General features: G+C 40.5%; 1 protein-coding gene across 2 annotated transcripts; it reads left to right on the forward strand.

Moving 5' to 3' along the window:
* The first annotated feature begins 2,894 nt into the window (after window positions 1-2,894).
* On the forward strand, window positions 2,895-18,600 carry LOC108673760 (lysophospholipid acyltransferase 5). Of its 2 annotated transcripts, none has more exons than XM_018161630.2 (11): window positions 2,895-3,103; window positions 4,546-4,653; window positions 5,890-6,012; window positions 6,662-6,777; window positions 7,277-7,417; window positions 7,750-7,890; window positions 8,265-8,373; window positions 9,130-9,277; window positions 13,940-14,087; window positions 14,636-14,784; window positions 15,250-18,600. In XM_018161630.2, the coding sequence occupies exons 1-11, from the start codon at window positions 3,013-3,015 to the stop codon at window positions 15,422-15,424; spliced, it is 1,449 nt and encodes a 482-aa protein (XP_018017119.1). In that variant the 5' UTR covers window positions 2,895-3,012; the 3' UTR covers window positions 15,425-18,600. The 2 variants fall into 2 exon arrangements, with proteins under 2 accessions (XP_018017119.1, XP_018017120.1); XM_018161631.2 differs by lacking the exon at window positions 9,130-9,277 and adding an exon at window positions 11,948-12,095.
* The last annotated feature ends 431 nt before the right edge of the window (window positions 18,601-19,031 follow it).

Consider the following 19,031-nt stretch of genomic DNA (forward strand, 5'->3'; position numbering starts at 1 on the left):
CAGGTGATTTTTGAAAATTTGTGGTGAAAATGAAAAATAGGATGTTTTTATTCAAATTTGGAGAAAACCATAGCAACAAATACAATTGGTTAAATATACAGGAACAGGAATTAGTTAATCCGCATCAAATTATCCAGTTTTGAGACAAACTAGTACCATGACGGGCATGACATCTGTAATCAGTAAATATAATAATTTATTGTCAAGATGGCAGTTTTGTATTGAACTTAGTTTGCATTTTCACCTCCAGTGGATGCCATGGCTCCCAAAAATGCTCCTATTTCAAAGGCTTGTAGCCTTGTACCAGACCAATTTGACCAAATGCTCGCTAGTAAAGTTATGTCAATCCATTGGAAATTGAAGTCAGTGAGATTGTCAGAAAAGAGGCAAATATTGAAACTGATATAAACAGTTGATTCAGTTTCAGAGTTATAATGCTAGTCTCTACACATAAAAAGATTATTATAAAAATGGTCTTCTCACATTAGTATGAATTTCAGTTATTTTTGCCAGCATTTGAACCTATTTTCCCCAATAAACAAAGGATATATAATTGTAGGCCTAGTACATAAATATTTTTATTGCATGAAGATAATCATTGAATTATTTTTTTAGTACAATATTTGCTACCACTCAATCATATGTCAGCACAGACAGGCACCACCTAGTGCTGCTGCTCCCCCCTCCTCTTTAGGAGGATTCTCACCATGGCAGCTCACCGTCACATTCCCCATGGATGCAGAAGGGATTTCATTCCCAACCTTCCACCATCTGCCATCCCTCTCATGCAAGAGCATGGCAGAGCCCAAGCCCTGGACCCCAACCACCCCAGCCTACTGGACCTCAACAACAACATCTCAGCCGCCATTTCCACTCACTCCCCGCACAACCTGGATTAAGAAAGTCCAGTCCACCAACTTGCAGAGGAATCCAGCCAAATTCTGGTCGCTCCTGCACTCCCTCTCTGGCAAATCAGCCAGTCAAGCCCCCAACCAACCCATTTCCTTCAATAATTCTCATGTCACCGCAGACCATATTATAGCCTCTTCCTTCTGCCGCCAATTTACGCTGGTTCCCCATCACCAACGTGACCCCTCCTGCAGGTCCACCTACAGAGGCATCAAGCGCTGCAATCCTCTCTCCAACACACCCCCCGCGTTCACTCTGGATAAAACCAGACAGGCAGTTTGGAGCTCAAGTACCTCCACTGCCACCGGCCCAGACCCCCTCACCATCCTCCACCTCCGTCTTCTGGGTCCCAGAGGCATCCAGTACCTCACCGAACTTTTCAACCTGTCCCTTGCCAAGGCCGACATCCCTGCCATTTGGAAGTCAGCCACAATCATTGCCATCCCAAAGCTGGGCAAACCTCTGTCCATAAGCTCCTCATACTGACCTGTCTCCCTTCTGTGCCCATCTGTAAAGCATCTGCTCCTCCCCTCCCTCAGTGCTGCACTTCCACTGGCGGACTGCCAGCACGGTTTCCGCTCCCTTCACTCCACAACATCTGCCCTACTTCCTCTCACCCAGGCCATAGCTACAGGCTTCAACCAGCCTTGCCCACCAACCAGGACAATAGCGATGGTCATTAACTTCAGCAAGGCTTTTGACACTGTGCCTCATGCCCAGCCCATCTCTCACATTGCCTCCATGCCAATATCACCCGCTGGCTGATCTGCTACATCAGAGGCAGGCCAGCCAGGGGCTCCTACAACAGCAGCATCTTCTCCCCACGTCCAGTCCTCACTGGAGTTCCACAAGGCTCCGTCATCTTGCCCATCCTCTTCAACTCGTATGTCTCAGACTTTTCTCAGTCTGCCCCTCTAATCACCTCTAAGTCACCCCTCTAAGTCACCTTGGTGACTTTCAAGGCTCTTATAAAGTCTCTCATCACTTACGCTGCCCCAGTGTGGTTCCCTAATGCCTCTCCCTTGGCAATCTCCAAGCTGCAAACCATTCAAAACTCTGCCCTCCCCCTCCGCATAGCCACGGGATCTCTTCTAATGGCCTCCGCTTCCCACCTGCACAGCGAAGCTGAGGTCTTACCCGTGGCCAACCACCTCTCTCTACTCTGCTCACTGTTCCTTGCCAGTGCCCTTCGACCACACCATCTCAGCTACCCTATCATCACCCAGACATCAGGGCCCCGTCCCATGAAGCACACGCTTCAGTCCCGCTTCCACCCTTGGGTCTCTAACCTGCTGGAAGAGGGATCCCCCCCCCCCCCCTGCCACCTGCTCCACTGCCCTCAGCACCCTGCACAACTCTGCTGTCTCATCCTACCTATCCTCAGCAGCTCCCAATAAGGTGTTGCTGACCCCTGCCCCCACTGTATCGTCCTGCAAGCTATCCCTCCCCAGGGTGGCCAGAAGTGCTCTTTCCCAGCTCCGCTCTGGCTACTCATCGCGGCTCAATTCATACCTTGCCTGCATCGCTGCAGTCAACAGCCCACTCTGCCCTGAGTGCGGTGCAATAGACCACACCACCATCACCTCTTCAGCTGCCCTTCACATCCCACCTTGCTGACCCCACTGTACCTCTGGTCTAACCCTGGACCGACTGCGGCTTTCCTCTCCTCGCTCCCATCCTTTGCCGACATCCTTGGAGCGGAACCTCTGCTTCCCCCTCCTCCCCTGGAGCCGCCGCCTCTTCATGGGCACCGCCGAGCAGTGGTCCCAGGCAATTAACAACAACAACAACCACCTAGCTTTTAATGTGTTAATGATGAATATATACAATAATACAACTAATGCAAGTAACTGCTCAATATAGCTTATAGATCTTCCTACTGCCTAACATGATATTTATCTGGTATCTTTATGAACCTATTTTTTTACCATTATTCAACTATTATCAATATTATTATTAATTATCTCATACTTTTCGCATGAAATTTCCAGACCAGGGCTACACAGCGATTTTTCATTCGAAGTTCATTGTGGATTATGTTTAGGAAGAGCAATAGTTTTAAATTATATTTATAATATTCTATCTAAGTTAAAATAAGAAGTGATGGAGGAAAATATGGGCCTATTCTCCAGACTTGCCCACAGTTTGGGAGCTCCAGAAGCTGCTTTTAGACTGGTTGTCTCGCTCCTGCTAGGTGAGTGCAAAACTAACTTGTCTGGTGCAACTTTTTACCATAAGCACAATGCTTTTATAGTGAGAATTTATATACCTTAAAAATGGGGCAACTTGGACCATTGACAGGATGACTTTGACTGTTCTAACTTTAAGAAAATAAAACCAGAGAACTCTAATAGTTCTTGCCTTAGAAAAACTGGATTGATGGCTCTTGAAGTGCTGTGAGATAACCTACAAATGCAATAAGGATATTTTATGAATTTCCTATGTGACTATTAAGGTTGTCTTAAATATTTTTTTTATCATTTGAATTGGCTCGGCCCTCAAATTTGTTCATTTTGGTATAGGAATATGATTGAAATGGATCATTTCTATAATCAAAACATTTTTAGAGGTGCCACTTAGTGCTTGAAATGTGACCAGACAATGGTTGATCTGATAACTGCCATTCTAATGAGTTTTGAATGCAGCAGCTTCATGAATGTTGGCATACTCAGTGCAAAATGAGCCCTCATCAACATGACTACTGGGGTTCTTGTGGGTTCTGAAGCCTGGTAGTTGACCCTTATGCTGCTTCTGCTTCAAATAATTACCTGCTAACCACATGTGGTAACTTTCTGAAGACTGTATATGTACTGCTCTGTTTGCTAGGGGAAGTTTCTGTAACCATTAAACATCTGATGCTTGAGGCATTGAGGCTGGTGGAGGGCAGATGAGCCCTCAGACAATCCCAGACCCAAGCTCCAGTTAGTTTGTGAACGATCCCTGCAATTGTGTATCTCTACCCAATCAAGTCCCTAAATAGCATTTAATATGTTGCAAATCAAGCATATAATATTATTTTTTTTTATTTAGACAACACCAGTCCATGTATTTCTGTATTTAGGAAAAAAGTGTGATATTTACCACAATTTTGCATTTACCATCAAGCATCCGTAACCAAGAGGCACCTTTAAATATTAACTTATGGCATTATTATTATTATTTTTTTTTTGTGGTGGTCTATAGACCAGTTTGCACAAATTTTGAAGGGGAGACCTTGATGCAAAAAAATGTCCCATTATATTAAGGACCACACTATCGACTATGGGACCTGTATCATCCAAAGTACCAGTGCTAAAATAGTCCAAGTCACCCCATTTTCACTGTATGTTGTGCGGGTAGTTTTAAGTTGTGCTTAGGTTCTGTTAATATCATCTAAACATTATTCCATAACTTGTTACTGCTATCTTATCCAGTTTACTCTTTTTCAATTCAATTTTTTCTTATGTGCTTCTAGAGTTTATGTTCACCTGTTTATAATTATAATGTTGATAAAGTTTTCAAACTATATTTTATTCTGATATTATTTGTTTGTCAATATGAATCAATGTTTATTTTATTTTATTGTGAGAAGGCTTGCATCAATGTGTCTTTAATGTTTTTATTATCAAATTATTTAATGATGAAATATTTTTACAGGCTACCCATTGCTGCTTGTGCACCGCCACCTGCTGTACAGGAAAAACCCCACTTTACAACATCTGTATTTCATCATCTGTGGCATGTCAATTGGAATATTCAACAATGGTTAGTCTAATGTTTATGTTATAATTTTTTTCCATAATTAAACCATGAATTTAGGTTTCTTTTAAACTCAGTGTCATGAGATATTTTTATTTCTATTTGCAATGATTTTCTATCTCCAAATTTTATCAATATGACTGGCTTAAGGCTTATATAATTCCTTATAATGAATACCTATATGTCTATTAATATAATATGTACCTATATAAATATACCTACCTATACTGTGAAAGGGGGGTAACTTAGACTATTTTTTTTTAATTTATGCCATTTTTTTACCAACTAAATCAAACTTGAATTGAAACATGCAAAATACAGATCTATACTCTAGGTTTACTCACCATAAATTGCTGGCTCCTGCCTCTCATAGGTATGATGTAATTTAAAAAAAAGTGATGTCATTATTACCCCAGCTGTTCGGGTGTCTTAGACTGGGTGGTAAAATCAATTATATTTTTTGGTAAAATAACTCCAAATAACTCCAAGTTTTGGTGCATTGTAGTAGAACTCTTCTAGTTACATATGCAAATGACAAATTTGAGGAAAGTGTCATTGTTTGCAAATGGGGGGCGCCACCCCCAAATAGGGGAACTTAGACCACCTAATGTCAGCCGTGACAGGGTAATATTGACCGGCTTGGAAATCAAGTTAAAATTACCATATATAAGACTCTGTAGAGTCTGAAACATAAAGAAAAAACATTAATAGGTGTATCAAACATAAATTATGTAGTATATATGGTTTTTCTAAATTAATTTCCAATCCGGTCTATGTTACCCCATCAGGGCTGACAGTAGGTGGTCTAAGTTCCCCCATTCGGGGGCAGTGCCCACATTTGCAAACTATGACACTTTCCTCAAATTTGTCATTTGCATATGTAACTAGAAGAGTTCTACTACAATGCACCAAAACCTGGAGTTATTTTACCAAAAAATAAAAAAATTGGAGGGGGTTCTTACACAGGCTTTAATAGTAGCTCTTTTTCGTGGGTCACATTTTTCATTTTTTAACCTATTAGATATGCATAATTTTTTTATCTTTCTATTGTGTTACATAGCCTCAGTATTAGGCCTTTAATGGCCATTGACAAATTTTTCTATGTCAAATAGTTTTTGAGTTTTGGGGGTTTTTGTTAAAAAAACTAAAAGTGGTCTAAGTTACCCCAAAAGTCTAAGTAACCCCCTTTTACGGTATACCATTACAAACAAAATATATGTTACATGGCCCTTGTCTCTTTAGGAATGGAGATTTATCACTCGATGATCTGTGTGTTTGTCTGCTGGCTTGGGCTTGTGGTTGGCGGTGGCTCACAGATGTCAGTTATCTTTGCCAACATCTTCCAGATGGGGTACCTTCTTGTGGGTAAGAAGAATTATTCACATGATGTTTTGCTGATTTGTATAGTAACATACCAAAATTGTTAGGTCATTGTTACTGTTTATAAGTTGTTAAAAATTAGATTTTTTTTTGTTATTTTTGCACCACTCTTAGGTGATAGGAAATTTTATGCTAGTTTTTTGAGGGTTTTGAGAATGTAGATTCAAGGCCATGCAATTACCATCTTACAAGCAGCCAGGTGGCCGACTGAATTACTCTTATTGAGTAAGTGGATTGATTGGTGGCTGGCCACTATATAAATGCTCTCTTCCTTAATATTCTCTTCAAGTTCTAAATGAAAGACTCGTTTTATGCACTAAAAGTCTAAAACAATCTCATTTTTCAGCCAATTGAAAGATATACCTATATAAGTAATTTCCATGGTACCTATTCAGGGAAAAAATATTTAACTTTAATTTTTTAAACTTTCTAATCCAAGTAATAAAGTTGCAAGCCATTGCTTGTTGCTTGCAATGCTACGATAATTTGTGCATTAATGTTTTGCTATAACATGACTGCCGTATTATCTTGATGCTCTATGTGCTGTAGTCTTCTACATTAGGTGTGCTACTACATATATATACTACATTGAGTTTTATGTGCTATGTGCACTACATGGTACTACATTTTGCAGGCTACTACATGACAGCAACCACATCATACGACATCAAGTGGACAATGCCACACTGTGTGCTGACCCTGCGCCTCATTGCACTCACCTGGGACCTCTACGATGGAATAAAGGACAAGGTTAGGGGTTTCTGACATCCCCCTGGTTGTGAGATGATTATATGGAAATTAAATGCATTTTTTTATGAACATCCTTTATTCACATTTTTCTTCAAGCAAATTTTAGAGTTGAAGGTGATGATAAATCAGAATCAATGTATTAACTTTCAGCATCTGTTAGTTGATGAATCATGAACAGAAACTGGTCAACTCTCATCTATACAAATCCATTTCTGAAGTTTTGGCTTGGACCTACTTAACTGACTTAGGGTATAAAGTACTTTTTTTAGTTTACCTATTACTATACCTACTAAAGTATAGGATAGTATAGTATAGTAAAGTTTTACAGTAGTTTAGTAGTTTTATACTATAGCTTCATCCTAGAGTTCTTTTGTAGATGTATCTATAATGGACGTCAGTTGTCAGAGCTTGTTATCGGCTACCTATAGCCTTATGTTCTACCATAGTTTCATGCTAGGTCTTTTATAGATGTGTATATAATGGAGACATTGATTATCAGAGCTTGCTGTCCGCGGAGCAAGCACAGACGGCGTTGTCAGAGTGTCCCTCGCTGCTGGAGGTGGCTGCACACACCTACTTCCCTGCCTCCTACATGGTCGGCCCGCAGTTCAACATGAAGCGATACCTCGACTTCACCCATGTCAGTTGACTCGTCTCCGTGTTGGTAGTGTAGTTCTTATGTATGTGTCAATGCGTTTATGTTGGAGGGACGATGTGTCATGTGTGTCACTGTGTTGCAGGAACTGTATGTGTCACTGTTGCAGGGACTACATGTGTCACTGTGTTGCAGGGACTATATGTATCACTGTGTTGCAGGAACTGTATGTGTCACTGTGTTGCAGGGACTATATGTGTCACTGTATTGCAGGGACTACATGTGTCACTGTGTTGCAGGGACCACATGTGTCACTGTGTTGCAGGGACTATATGTGTCACTGTGTTGCAGGGACTACATGTGTCACTGTGTTGCAGGGACGTTTGTTCAGCTCTTACTTGCCCAACTCGCTGCTCGCGGGCTTCACTCGTGGGGCGCTGGGTCTCTTTTTCATGGCCGTCTTCCAGGTGTCCAGCGTCTGGCTCAAAGAAGACTACCTCGTCTCTGATGAATTTGCTGTGAGAAATAGACGATTATAATGTATATCACTCAATGACATTATTTTTAGTGCCATTTCTCATGTATGGAAAAATGCACTATTGTGCTCGCCATTTCCGTCTGTCCGTCTGAGACTTCACGTTTTCGTCGACGAGCAAATGCGCTCTCTTTCAATCACGGAAGTGAGTACTGAGTTATATTTTTTATTATTAGACCTACTATGATATTATTTGTTATGAGTGCTGTATTTATTGTGTATTTAATGTAAAGAGTGAATAAATCTTTTACAAATAATTTGATGTTTCAACAACGCACATTTTTATTTAGATTCTCAATATTGAATCTAAATAATTATCACTGCGTCAGAATGTTCTTTAATCAAGTGTTGGTGCAGGAGCTGTCGCTGCTGAAGAAGGCCGTGTACGTGGCGCTGTGGGGCAAGGTGACGCTCTACAAGTACAACTCCTGCTGGCTCATCGTCGAGGGCGTCTGCATTATATCTGGTGAGGCAGCATCTTCCCTTCTGTTCTTCAGCATATTTCTCATTGTATTTCCACCCATGGTGTTGGTCAGAAATAGAGTGAAATTCAGGTTGGGTAATATATGAACTAGTCCACACCTGTAAAAAAAACTTTAACATAACTTAGAACTCGGTCTTAGTTTAAATCTTATCTAATATCTGAGAACCGATGAAGTTAACCAGGCTGAATCGATGTTGAATGTATGAAGCACCATTCATAAAATTCCGCCTTGGTTAGCACGCAAAACTACCTGCGGATAGTTTTTACTTCAATGCATCACAGCTAACCTTTTGCAAAGTAATTATGAATTATTATTCTCCTACCTCTAGTTCTGTTGCTAACATCACAGCAAATGTTGCATGTGTTAAGAACTTATAATATATCAACATTGTTTTCAGGAAATTCTATCAAACATGGAGAACCCTCAAATCAGACAATCATTGCAAATGCCGTCTGATCAATTTATATGTTTTTTTTTAGAAAAAATCATCGCCAGAACGTTCATTAGTGATTCAAAATTATCTCTTTTATTGTAAAACAATTACCAGAAATGTTCATTAGTGATTCAAAGTAATCTGTTTTCTTGTAAAACAATTACCGGAAATGTTCATTAGTGATTCAAAATTATTTTTTTTTATAAAACAATTACCAGGAACGTTTATTTCTACAACCCAGCGCGGCTGGGTCAGCCGCTGTGATCACAGCTATTGCATGTCACTGAGCGACTTGTCCCTACAGGTTTATCGTACAACGGTCGAGACTCCAGCAGCGGTCTCGAGCGCTGGGATGCCTGCAAGAACATTAAAGTTACCCTTTTTGAGAAGGCGTTCAAGTTTTACCATATAATCGAGTCGTTTAATGTGAACACCAATGTATGGGTGGCTAAGTAAGTGGTGCCGTGTGTTGACTGCTTCTCTCTCCTCTAAGATTCACTGTGGCTCTGCCCTCTGGAACGAGCGCAGCTCTTGCCGATTTCTTGCTGTTGATCTTTCTTGTTGCTTCCTAAGCACCTCTCACTCTCTCGATGTCCTCTAATCTGTTTCTGGCCCTGTGGTCGTAGTTTCTTATTGGAGCACGACTCTGCTGTTAGTGATTTTAGTTGTTTTGTCTGTCTGTGATTCACTGTCGTCACTACTAGTGTTGTTATTGATTATTTATTTATCTATTTATACACACATCTATCGTTATTCATATGTTCCACTGAGGGGATCTCCATCTTTTTTGTAAAGAAGAATATTAACCACGTGATTATTTCGTAGCGTGTAATGGTTTTGATGTATCACGCTCTCTCACATCACGAGCGCGCTAGACTTGAGTGTTATGTCAGCTCAAACACTCGTTGCGGTTGGTGTGCATCAGCGTGACTTGTGCAATCAAGTGTGACTGTATTTTTCCGAAGCTGTCTTGCTGCATTTCCAGATAACCGATTTTTGTTGTTATTACTATTTTTATTGTTTTTGTAGAGTGGGTTCGTTAAGGTTGTGAGCATTAGTGGACTTGAAATTGTCTGTCGATTTTAAATCTTCTGCAGACTTGATCTTCTCCAACTTGTGAACAGTGTATTTCTGTGCACATGTGATTTTCGCTTCGTCTTCGACTAAAGAAACTTGGTTACAAAGGCTCATCTTCATGCTTTGGTGTCTGGATGTTTTCTTGGTCGAGTGCTATTCTTGTTCTGAAATGTTCCGGGCGTCCATTTTTCCTGCCTCTGCACCGTTTCTGGGCTCTCAATACTCTGGTTTATGTCACTTGCCATGAAAAGTGATGTGATTAATGCAGCTTGGAACGAATTGAATTGCTGTCTCAAAAGTTACTTCTGGCATTTTCGAGCGGTGCATTTTTTCTTTGCAGATTACTTCAGTAAGGATCTTTCCTTATTTTTAACAATTGCGCTTAAATTTTTAAACTTATTCCGCTTTTTTTCCTTTAAATACGCCTTGATGAATATTTTTGCTCCTAAAAGATACAGCTAATGAACTAACATACGCATAGGCATTATTTTCTTGACACCGTAACACTGCATCTGCACTACGTTCATCTGACGAGCGGTCATCGAGGCCATGCGAGTCCGCGTCTTACATGTCCCAAACTTTTCGAATATCTGCGATCCGATATTAGTTGTAAATTAAAATTTGCTTATGTGTAACATGACCAAAAATGTCCGTTTAGGTATTTCTCGCAAATTAGGAGAATGGAATTTGCCTTCTGTATGTCATTGGGTTTCGTCCTTTTACTGATAGTGGAGACAGATTCTTCTGCTCTATTTAAAAAAAATTTTCCGTCAATTTTAATCTAGAGTTTTCGCTGTTCTCCTCGGAACTGCCAACCCAAACTCCCGCCCACATCTGAACACTCGACGGCTGCTTCTTATAGTCGGGGTTTTATTTAACGCTGAGTAAACTTCAAGTTAGTTTTATTACTTCCATTCTTAATGTGAAATTCAGACACTTTAGCTTTTAGGCCTCCAACCTTGTCTAGTTCAAGGACTACCTTCGATTGAACTTCATATATCGCTGCCCTTACGTTATAAAAATGTATATAGGTACCTCTATATTGTCATATTATAGATATAGTATAGTTTACCATGTATAGATGAATTTATATACTATATATATATACATATATATATAGTGTATATAGTATTTTCAAGTGGTATATACGAACCATGCACCGAATAGGCATCTGTGAAGTCGGACAAGATTTACCTGTTGCCGACTCTAGACATCGCAAAATTTTTACAGCTATCGCTGAGGCTCGTATCCACATTCTCGCTCATATAATCTTGCTGCTCCTAACACTCAGCCATCTCGCCTGAATTTTCCGCCGTTATCTGGAGCCTTGACAAGAAACAAACTTCTCAAATCTTGCTGTTATTACCTTCTAGATCACCCGCCATACCACTAGGCTACCACTCCACATGCTTTCTGTAACTTTACCTCATCTTGAATATTCGTTTGCAGAAAAGCTTTGACGAGAAGCTACGGCCCGCGGGTCTACGTTTTCTCCGGTTCGTTTTACCTGAATATTTAATGTTAGCAAAGACTTCGGTTGTTCCACTTGACGTATGTCAGGATGAAGAAGTCGCGGAGTTCAATGACAACTCCGTCTATGACGACTTGTAGCTTCACCCGTGGCACACGTCAGGCCACCAAAAAAAGTACACCAGTGTGTCAGTCTTGTTGCGATATTACCTTGTATATTTCCCAGAAAACAGAATATATATTTCACGGAAAACAGAATATATATTTCACGGAAAACAAAATTTAACTTTTTAAACTCCATCATCTGTGGTGAATTTTGCACTCTTCATTTCAATTGTTGGTCGACGGTGCAGGATCCGAGCTGGTGTGTTCCCTCTCGTTTACACAGAGAAATGAGTAAGACTATCTCCAAATGTCGATCCACTCTTATCCCTCATACAACTCATCATGCTCCTGTGTGTCCCTGCAAAGTGCGGCATCAGCGCTACTACGGGCAACAAGCGTGTCATTATTTGGACAATATAACCGAGATATTTGTGTGCAGCGTGGGTACTCACTGTCGTCTCCTCCTGTAGGTCTTGCTTACTCTGGCACAGACCCTGTGTCAGGCCAGCCTTCATGGACCGCCTCCCGCAACGTTATAGTGTGGCTGCACGAAACTGCTCACACTTTTAAACTCTATGTTGTTTCCTTCAACATTAACACTAACGGATGGCTTGCTAAGTAAGTCTCTTATTTCGATCCTTGCTCGTCTTTTCTTCCTTGCCTGGGCTTGTGACGCCACCGTTCCCTGGACTGCTTGGGATCTTTTTAATAAGTATCTCTTCCTCATAAAATCTGTTTTAAGTCGAATTCGCAAGCTAATTACCAAACATTTTTTTAACTTAAATATTTAAATTCTTCGTCGCTACATCCGCATTATTTTTTGTCGCTAATGCATGCTTTAGAATTAATCTCACTGTGATGGGGCAACACGCATCGTATTTACTTCTACCCTCGATCGTCTGGTACAAAAGATAGCTGAACCACCTATTACATTTTTGGTTCACATAAACTTGCACGTTCGTTTTCTTGATAGCCTCTGTCTCTTACTCCAATATTTCAATTTTTTAAAACGCAGCAATTTTTTTTTTTATTTCTAACCGCAAATGTAGATCCTCTAATAATCCCCTAACCGATTTTCCTCATTTGTCTAACTTTAATGTGATCTCAACATTAAGCCTCAAAAGTAAGCCTTGTCGTGTCTTCAAGTAATCCAAGCATCTAGAAAATATTAAATCGTGCAATTTTTTCTTTACAACATCGTAAAATTTATGAATAAAATGAATATTTTATGCAGTACAATTTTATGCTATTCTCTTGCTAAGTAAATCTTGTATAGTTGATTTTTGTTATCTATTGCCGACACATCGAACACTTGCAACATTAATGTATTTCATTTATCTGCACGATCTGCGACTTCCCATTGATTTTGTATGTCAATTTCTTGACTATATCATGAACTGAGGCCTGAAGTGAGGCCGCTTCCGTTGGTTCACTTGAGCCAACGCCAGGTCTTTCAAAACGTTTATAAACTAATGTTCTTGGTGCCTGACTCCGGATTTTCTTCTTCTTCCGATATGTAACTAACTTAGACTTTTAAACCTCGTTTCATTAAATTTGCTTACGACGTTGAATGCTGAACGTGTATTCTCATTTATGTATATAGTGTATTCTTATTCTCTTCAACTCATTAACTCTTCAACTTATTAGCTTTGGCTGTAGTTTGAAATGAGACTAGTGTACAATTTTATATCCGATCTCTGATCTAAATTTAAAAGAAAAATCCACTCTTTTTCTTAAAGATTTCATATTTTGCTTCACAGTCAAGAAGTGCTCCAAATAACGATCGTGGTTCTTATAAAATTTTCGACTCACATGTATGATATTCCTGCCTGTAATGTCATCACGCGTTACGTGTGGTTAAGACGTGTGCTGACGTGTTGATTTTTACTTGTGACGTGTTGAGTCTGCATCTGTGACGTGTTGAGTCTGCATCTGTGACGTGTTGAGTCTGCAATTCTGCACCTGTGACGTGTTGTGTTTGCACCTGTGACGTGTTGTGTCTGCACCTGTGACGTGTTGAGTCTGCACCTGTGACGTGTTGAGTCTGCACCTGTGACGTGTTGATTCTGCATCTGTGACGTGTTGTGTTTGCACCTGTGACGTGTTGTGTCTGCACCTGTGACGTGTTGTGTTTGCACCTGTGACGTGTTGAGTCTGCACCTGTGACGTGTTGAGTCTGCACCTGTGACGTGTTGAGTCTGCACCTGTGACTTGTTGATTCTGCACCTGTGACGTGTTGAGTCTGCACCTGTGACGTGTTGAGTCTGCATCTGTGACGTGTTGATTCTGCACCTGTGACGTGTCGAGTCTGCCTCTGTGACGTGTTGAGTCTGCATCTGTGACTTGTTGATTCTGCACCTGTGACGTGTTGAGTCTGCACCTGTGACGTGTTGATTCTGCACCTGTGACGTGTTGATTCTGCACCTGTGACGTGTTGACTATACACGAGCTCTGTGTTACAGGTACGTGTACAAGCGTATGAAGTTCCTGAACAACCGCAACGTGTCGACGTTCACGGCGCTCATGTTCCTGGCGGTGTGGCACGGCCTGCACTCGGGCTACTACGTCTGCTTCTTCCTCGAGTTCCTCATCACATACTTCGAGAGGAGCGTGAGTCGCGCTGCAGCTTAATAAGTTTTTCAACCTAACAAACCAACAAGCAACACGTTTGATTGCAATGAACTTCATAAGTTATGCGTGTCTAATGAAAACTGCGCGTAAGTTATTATTGAGTATTCCGACGAATAGGAGTCCCTCCCTAACCAAATTCGGGGACAGCCTAAGGTTCGGCCGAATAGTTGTTACACTCGGCGTAGAGCCATTCTGGGTCTGCTGGCCAACCGATCGAAATCATTTTCTGGTCAGAATCTCCTTTCCGACTTTATAGTCGCCTGAGAGTATGAGAAGAGTTGGCCCAGCCGAGTCATACCGAGCTAGCTTAAGCTGCCGAGAGGCTGCCTTTCGGACCCTGAGCCAAAGCGGACATAGAGAAGCTGATTTACATGTGTTCCGAGTCCTAGGCGGCTCCTAATTCAGGGTCGCCACCAACTCAAAATTTAGATAGGGCTCTGCGGGTCGAAATTTCACTTCTGAGTCGGAGGCGGTTCTTGGAGTCGTCAATGCTGTTACATCTCATTAATTTTGCAATTATCGTGAAGGTCGAGTCGCTGCTGAAGAAGTACCCGAAGCTGCAGGAGCAACTTGACCTGCCTCTTGTGAAGCCCCTCCGCCTGGTCCTCATGAAGTTCTACCTCATGGTCTTCTTCGGCTACAGCCTCGCCCCTTTTGTCCTGCTAAAGTCGTACAGGTATTTGGACTCAGCTGTTCCTTCGTCTCCTTCGTGCTGCTCATGTCTGATATGTATTTGCACTCAGCCGCTACCTCGCCTTTTCATAATTCCCAGTAATTAAAAGTAAGAGAAAGCGTTTAAAGTGACGACATAGTGTGGTGATTATTCCATATATCTTCGTAGCTTCTGTAGTCTGTACTGGCCAGGTAATTGTTCGACTTGGATCGCTACACCGGATGTACTAGCCAGCTGGCATTGAAGAAATCAGTCGTGTACCCACGTTATCTTCTGAGATAAATTTATGCGTTGCCTCAATTTAGTTATTACCCAAACGAAAAAGTAATAGCTTATCAATTTTCAATGTATTATTGTATTACACATAAGCTATTTGTTCTGTATTTCATTACAGAGGAGATTAGAATATTTTTTCGAAGCTCATGACTTAATAATGGATAAGGGTCACCAGACTTGTACAATTTTCAGGTGGTGGACGTTCTTCAAGTCTACGTATTTCATCGGCCACATTTTCTTCGGAGGCTGGGTGCTGTACCGGCCGCTGGTCGTGATGGCTCTGGACGCCGTCTATGGCAAGCCCGTTAAAGAGAAGTCTAAAGAGCCTCACCCCGAGCCGCCCGCGTCCACAGTCAAGCAGGACTGAAGACGCCGCATGTTTGTCGGTTCCTCGTAGCGCTTTTAACCCATGTTGCACTGCATAATTATACAACATGGTAATCCTACCAAGTGTACGTCCAGTTGTGCCTATGCAGTCCGACAGAGGTTAAACTTATTACCAGAGCTATATTTACAGCAATAATGATGCTGTATGTGTTCAAATTTCCGCTTTACTTCATCTCCAATGTTTTCTTATGATGGTTGTCAAAGTTTTCAGACCACATTCTATCTTCTTGAATCTATAACATGAGTTTTTCAGGCCAATGTTTCAACTGTCGTAGTTGTTATAACTTGATCGCATCTGATATTTAAAAGTTAATGCTTGGCCATTTTTCTTTTGAAAATTCTGTATTCTCAATCACAGAATTAGGTTCACTCAGGTTCATGCCAGCACTGTAGTAGTCAAATCTATAAGGACATTGATTTTTAGGCGCTTAGCATCTTTTTGGGTATGGTGGTCTCTGATCGTGCATTCCTGTAAGCAATTATTTGTAATATAATACGGGTTATCACGAATCATGAAGTTACTTTTTGTTTTGAGGCTTTCACATTTTTTCTCCACAATGACGCCAGGATGCGCCCACGGGTTTAATTAGGCTCTTCCATATCTCACCGCTCTGAACATCTCGGTTATTGTATGCCTTAGTAGCTCGTGTAAGTTCTGCTGTATTTCTGTGTTTGCAGCACTATTTTGCGGTACTGAATTTTCCATGTATTCCTCATACTTTTTCAATTTATAATCGGGTATGAGACTCACTCTCTCAAAAGATATTCTAGTTATTGATTCTTAAAAATTTCAATCAAAGTCACCTATGCAACATTATTAATCTTTCTAGGGCATTATTAGTTGTTATCGTGCTTTGTTATACGCGCATATTAATTTGTATTAAAATGCCAGTGATGATATTATTGCACGGCTGTAAATTCTCCTCCTGTGCACCTTAACTCATCGAATGCACGTTAATGTTAACGTATCGAGCGCACGTGCTTCATTTTTGTACCTCAACGTTGACAATCCACACATGCAGTGTTTCTTTGTGGGTTTGTATGTTGTGTGCTGGTCTATATTGGTTGTGTTAGTTGTATAATATTGTATAGTAGTTTGAAGGTCACATAATGTGTGAAATGGTGCTGTTTTATGTCTTGGGCTACACAAACCTGTGTCAAAATTCTGCAATTGTCTAGGGCTCTAGACAATTGACTTATAGCTTCAGACATATGATTTATGATGTAGCCTCGAGTCTGGCCACGATGAGTTGTGAGTTAAGTCGTTCTTATTGGCAGAAAAAATGTCTTGTATAGTGTTCAGATTGCCCATGCCACGTGGCTCCTGAGACTACAAGATTATGAAGCCTCTCCCGCTCATCACATAACCGTTTTCCCAGTTTTCTTGATCTAATTACAAGCAAACTGTCAGTGTATATTGAACATAACCCTTTAAAGTTTCATTGCGATGGACGAGCCTGGGACGTCTTATCGCCTGCGCTCCTGACGCAGCGCGCCCATAGGCCAGATCGTGGCGGAGGTTCCCTCTCTTCTTGGTATCCTTAGTATCCTTGGTATCCTTAGTATCCCTGGTATCCTTGGTATTTGTTTCGGACGTAGCAGTCCTTAACCTTCTCCTTAAGGTTCTCCTCCAGTTCAGCTCAGCTCATCTTTTTATCTCTCACGCTTACAAGCGAGAGGTTACGTTCTCGAGAATTTATAAAGCATCATGTGGCCGAAGCAAGCTCTTAATATTCTCTTAGCTGCGATCTCGCCCCTTTTCTAAACCGTATCATGCTTTTTAGTTTCCGATACTTAACGTGTTCATTATTAGCTTTAGCTAGTCATTTTCTCTAACTCAAAATCTTCGTATCTAAACTAGTGTCTACGCGCTTCTGTGTGACTTCAACTTTTGTGCGTGTAGCTTCTCCTTTCTTTATGGTAGCCTCTACTATGGTACAATTTTCTTACTTAGATAGCAAGTGCCATTCTTTCTTGATAAATTTTTATTATAAGTTGACTTCTTCTAATTCTAATTGAGTCTAATTAGACTTGAATTGCACGGATTTAATGGGTAGCAATGCTAGTTGTTATCAAAAATGTTTCTTGCTTGTGAAATCTCATATACGTTTGCAAATTTAGTCACTGTTCTCCACATATTTTTGTTGTTCTGCATATTATTTTTGTTGATCCGCAATGGGCTCGTATAAAATTTTAACGCAACGGACAAATCGCACGTGGGAAGATACCTGACAGAAATAAGGTTTAAGATGCCATCCTTCTTAATTTTTTTCTTTGTGTAAATTGACATGCCTCGAGTCTGTTTCGAGTCACTCCGAAAGTTTTGTGTGATAGTAAGCCTAGCCACAGGCCTCATTTGTTGCTAGAGTCGCCAGTGCAGTCGGGCCAGTAACGTTAGTGCAGTAATATGTATATTGAACACTAAATACTTCTCGAGGGTGCTACGTGATTTATTTTTGATTTTATTCCATATATCAGGGTGAGATATAAAAAATTACTCGCGTTTGTGCCGTAAAAATTCAGTACAATTTTTTTAATTAAAATTTTAAAAATTGATGTGGCTGGTCAGTTGTATTATCGTCTGAAATTATGATTGGCTTTGATTCTCCATCGACTAGGAACAACATTTCGTGGTAACCTGTCAAGGAAACCTGCCACTTGAAGTTTAAATCGCGTGTTCAATAGATTTACTCCTTACGAAACATTATCATAAAGAAGTTGCGCGATATTATTAATTTAATTCATTAACGTGTGTAGTAGAGTTCATTTGTGCGCTGGTATTTGTTCATATTAATGTAGATTTATGCTAGACGCCATAGCTTTGTACTGCATACGATATGAATCTTTAACGCCTACACTGCCGCACGCGTGAGGTCAGAGTTCGATGTATAATTAATGTCATCACTTGCCTTCTATTTACTTCTCATATTTTAATTCCAGTCTTGGTTGTCGATAACAATAAATAAATGAAGTCACAACGGCACCGTAACTCCATGATTTTTTTTTTGCTGGAATAAGTTCTAGAAGTTAATGCTGCTGTTTAATAAAAATGTGCGCTCTGCCTAAATCACCGTGATTTGTCTTCATCTCTATTTGCTTTGTAATTGCCAATCTTCCAGACGTTATATACAATAATATAAAAGTTTATGGACGATCTCTCCAGTCTCTTGATGTTTTTATGTCTTGTACATAACGTTAACATATTTGCATATAAAGATTACGGTAATGTCCAGATTGCGACAATGATTTTACTCTTCAGGTTGTGCACGGTATTCAATATTGTTCAGAAGTTGCCGCAATTATTCATGGTGTTCAACGTAATTCACTATCATTATTGAATATTTTTGTATCACACTCATCTCTAGCTCACGCTGAGATTTTTTTGCGTCAAGATTTTATCTGTTTTTGTGAACCTGGGACGTATTATCAAAATTCGTTTGAGTATGCGTAGCGACCGATTTTTTGTCTGTGATTTGCGGGTTTAGTTGAAAAGCCGTCGGTGATTGGCTGACAGAGTTACGAACTCGTAAATGTATATTGATAGTACAGTCCTTGGTAGGTTCAAGGAATCTACGGATAAATGAAGT

This window comes from Hyalella azteca, unplaced genomic scaffold (assembly GCF_000764305.2).
Source record: "Hyalella azteca isolate HAZT.00-mixed unplaced genomic scaffold, Hazt_2.0.2 contig7831, whole genome shotgun sequence".
In the NCBI taxonomy this organism is placed as follows: domain Eukaryota; kingdom Metazoa; phylum Arthropoda; class Malacostraca; order Amphipoda; family Hyalellidae; genus Hyalella; species Hyalella azteca.

Bases quoted from the DNA above. Each gene is read 5' to 3' on its own strand.
- LOC108673760 (XM_018161630.2), top strand. From the start codon at position 3,013: ATGGAGGAAAATATGGGCCTATTCTCCAGACTTGCCCACAGTTTGGGA. The intron at 7,418-7,749 runs GTCAGTTGACTC...ACTGTGTTGCAG, and splicing joins GATACCTCGACTTCACCCAT to GGACGTTTGTTCAGCTCTTA. The intron at 7,891-8,264 runs GTGAGAAATAGA...GTGTTGGTGCAG, and splicing joins TCGTCTCTGATGAATTTGCT to GAGCTGTCGCTGCTGAAGAA.